The following is a 3,709-nucleotide window of genomic DNA, read 5'->3' as shown; positions in this document are numbered from 1 at the left end:
GTTGTCTTGTTTTCTCTCATGGAGAAAGAACTTTGTTTCTTCAATGGGTATCTTTCTTCCTCAGTTATCTAGCTCCTTCAATCTCTGCAAACCTTTGTCTATGAGCACAGTATCATTTGCAGCAAGTTGATACTGATACTGGGATCCTCTTAGCAAGAAATCTCCACATGGCAGTTTAGTTTGGGCCCCAAAAGAAATCCATGTATTGGCTACTTCAATGACTTCTTGCTCAATTTGTGGGGTTTTGCTTGTGGGCTCATGCCAAAGCTCACAATACCTAATGGATAAGAAAAATTCATTTGACTAAGAGGTCCAGGTACATTTACCTCTCCCAGACCCTGCAGTAGAGGGAGCATCCTGCATCGGGTAGCTCTTTTTTTCCTTCATTTTCTGCCTCTGAAAAACCAAAATTCATTTGACAAGGAGGTCCAGGTGAACCACCTAGAGTTCCTTTTTTTTCTTTTCTTTTTGTCTTTGTTGGGGTTCTTTTAAACTTTTCATGCTTATTGAACTGAAATCTGTTCCTGAGAACCTATGAACCATCTTTAAACTACATAACTTAATTTTCTTTTTGGCAAATTTCAAAGCAAGAGAGAGAGAGATATGATTGATTCAAGTAAGGTTTCCCTTGACAGTTCTGAGAGAGCACCTACACCTAAGGACGACATAGGAGATGAATCTGTAAACCAAGATGAAGCAAACCATGATCAACACATTCGTCCATCTACTCTCATTCCCAAATCCTTCTTCCCTCATGACATCTTCTGCACTCATCACACACTCACCAAACATGTATTCCAAGCACTTCCCCTTCCCAGAGAACTCATTTATGAGAAACCCTTCAAAAGGATATTTAAACAACGATATATAATGTATAAAAACCCAATACTTTGGCATCCCACTCTTGGATATGAAATACCCAGAAAACAGAAAGAAAGACCCCATCACCCCTGAAATCACCGAGTATCCAACTATGAAATTCGGAACCAGAGCACTGCAACACATGACAACCGAGTTCGCTGTGTACAGAATCAACCAGATTAGTAGCAGAAAATACATGAAAGCGGTGAAGCTCCGGTTCAGACCCACAAGCCAGTACAGTGGAGCAGAGAACAAGAAGGCCAAGATGAGCAGAAATGGCAGAAAAACGAGCCCATTAGCTATCACATAAGATGAGACTCTGTAACTCCCACATGAAGTCTCCTTCATAAAGATTTCTCTCTCTTGTAGAAATATGGGAAGAGCTTCTGTGCTACACGACAGCAGGAACGTCAATAAGAATGCAAATAAACCTACCCTCTCTTCCGCACCTGAGAGATCGTTTTCGAGATCATGAAAGATGGAGCCTAAGACTAGCCCTGCAATCAGCATCTGAACCGTTCTGAAAGCGAAGAGCTCCTTTGTTCGATACACGTTCTTAGAGAACCTGTGCGTTAGTATAAATGTCTCTTTTAATCTCGAATTAGCGAAACCGCAGAGAAGATCTAATTGAGCATTACCGCCGCCGCCGCCGGCGGTGGTTTCCTCATCCGCCACCTTAGACTGTTGGAAGAGCTGCTGTAGCGTAGACTTTCCACTCCGATTTCGCGGTGGTTGCTTCGACTGTTGTGATAGTTGCTTTGACAGTTGGATTGTTTCAACGGCGTCAATGGCAAACTCAACGACGTTAACCTGAAGAGGAAGTTGAAGACCCATTGAGCCCAAATGCAGGCCCAGCTGCTCGACGCTCCCGTGATGCAAAACGGCACCGTCAGCCATTAAGAGGATCGAATTAAAGAGCTTCACGATTCTGAACCCGGGTTGATGGATGCTCAGGATTATGGTCCGACCGCGTGTCTCGGCCATGGTATTCAACATGTCTATGATTTGCAACGCTGAGGTGCTGTCAAGCCCTGAGGTTGGTTCGTCGAGAATCAACACCTTGGGTTCGTGGATCACGTCGACGCCGATCGATACACGCCGCCTCTCACCTCCGGAGATGCCGCGAACCCGGTTGTCTCCGATTCGGGTTGATGCGACATCGGTCAAGCCGAGTTCGTTCATCAGGGAGTTCACCCGGGAACTTAACTCGGCCGGTTCGAGTCTGAGCCTAAGCTTAGCACTGCACATGAGTGTTTCTTGGACCGTGAGGAGAGGGAAGAGAGTGTCTATTTGGGTGACGTAGCCGGAGATTTTTTTAAACCGGGCGTGGTCGATGGGTTCCTGGTTGATAAGAATGGAGGAAGTTTGAGGAGTGAGTCGACCGGCGAGGACTTCGAGAAGGGTCGATTTGCCGGCACCGCTCGGGCCTACGATGGCGAGGATCTCCCATGGTTTGGCTCTGCAAGTTATATTCTTGAGGACGTGCCGGAAATCTGGTCTGGCTCCTGCAGCTGGTTCGAGCTGTTCTTCTTGTTGTCTGGTGGTGAAGACCTTAAATGGGTATCTAAAACTTGTTTTGTGGTTGTAGATCTTGTAATCGATGCCCACTGCTTCTATCTCACAACCTTGTTTCGTCATTGGAAGTTCTCTCTCTCTAAATTCCCCGCCCTGTGTCTGAGCTTCTTCTTAAGCTCAACTTTGTACTTGCAGTCTTCAGCTTCTCTCTCACTCTCACTCTCACTCTCACTCTCTCGCTCTCTCTCTTCTTTTATTATTTAATTCGAGTAATGAAAATTGTCTTTTTGGATGGTTCACGTGAAGAAGAACCTTTGTCCTGTAATATATATTTAGAACAATTCTGGTAGTACGTTATACATCATCGGTCACGAGCTATTGTTGGTGGTGCTTCATAGCCTCATCGGGGTGCTGCCCATTTTGCTCCAGTATACGCATATCATCGGCTTATGTCTTAAAGCAGATTAATTTTGCCATTTGGCATTTAGAAAGATATGAGAAAAATGTTGAAAAGACCACTTTAGCCATTTTCCATTACAAATCAAATTGTGCCATGTGAGATGGCTGTGTGGCAAATTGGTCATTTCAATTGTGTATTAAGTTTTATTTTGCCATTTTTGGTCATTTTTTTTTATTTTTTTGGGGTTAAAACTAACATGTGAGCAGCAAAGACCTAGCTAGATATGTAAACAATACCTTCCCATATAAACTAGGGCTGCATTATTATCATCTAAGGATAATAGTGGATAAAACCTTTCCAATTTCCAATCATCCAATCGAAATCCCTAGCTAGCACCAAGTCACAAGATTAAAGATGTACTCACTAGCTAACTTGGAAAGTGATTTTGATAGAATCTTTATGATGACAGCTTGATTTGTTTGCAAGCTATATATATATTTTGTTGATAGGGCATCAAACTTATCTAAATACAGGTGATAAACTTATGGGAAAAAAGAACGCTGTTAGGCTATGTAGTGTATGCTAGCTTTTTCTTGTTACTATTTTTTTCCTCCATTCTATGAAATGATATATCTACCCTCTACCATAAGAGAAAGAGAGAGAGAGAGAGAGAGGCTATTGTATGTTACACAATGGTCAAACAAGAACTCAACCCATATATTAGTATGGACCGAGTTTCCCTTCACCCAAGGTGAATGGATTCATGGGGCGAGAGAGAAGGTATTGGGAGGATATTTTGGAATATACCAAAACCTTAGGATCAATGGTGGGTGAACCTTCCTCTATGAGTAGAAGAAAACTTAATCCTACTAGTATTTGATAGGTCAGGAGACTTGAAAAAAATTAGACTTCTCCTTTGTCATGTTTACACAG

General features: G+C 42.9%; 1 protein-coding gene across 1 annotated transcript; it reads right to left on the bottom strand.

The window, feature by feature from the left end:
- Window positions 1–607: 607 nt before the first annotated feature.
- Window positions 608–2,559, bottom strand: LOC122648897 (ABC transporter G family member 5-like). The gene has a single exon (XM_043842198.1). It carries the CDS (start codon window positions 2,497–2,499, stop codon window positions 613–615), a length of 1,887 nt encoding a protein of 628 aa, XP_043698133.1. The 5' UTR covers window positions 2,500–2,559; the 3' UTR covers window positions 608–612.
- Between the last annotated feature and the right edge of the window lie 1,150 nt (window positions 2,560–3,709).

The sequence above is a fragment of the Telopea speciosissima genome, chromosome 1 (assembly GCF_018873765.1).
Source record: "Telopea speciosissima isolate NSW1024214 ecotype Mountain lineage chromosome 1, Tspe_v1, whole genome shotgun sequence".
NCBI lineage: Eukaryota > Viridiplantae > Streptophyta > Magnoliopsida > Proteales > Proteaceae > Telopea > Telopea speciosissima.
Note: the sequence above shows the minus strand (reverse complement) of the source record. Positions and strands in the feature narration are given on the sequence as shown.

Bases quoted from the DNA above. Each gene is read 5' to 3' on its own strand.
- LOC122648897 (XM_043842198.1), bottom strand. From the start codon at position 2,499: ATGACGAAACAAGGTTGTGAGATAGAAGCAGTGGGCATCGATTACAAG.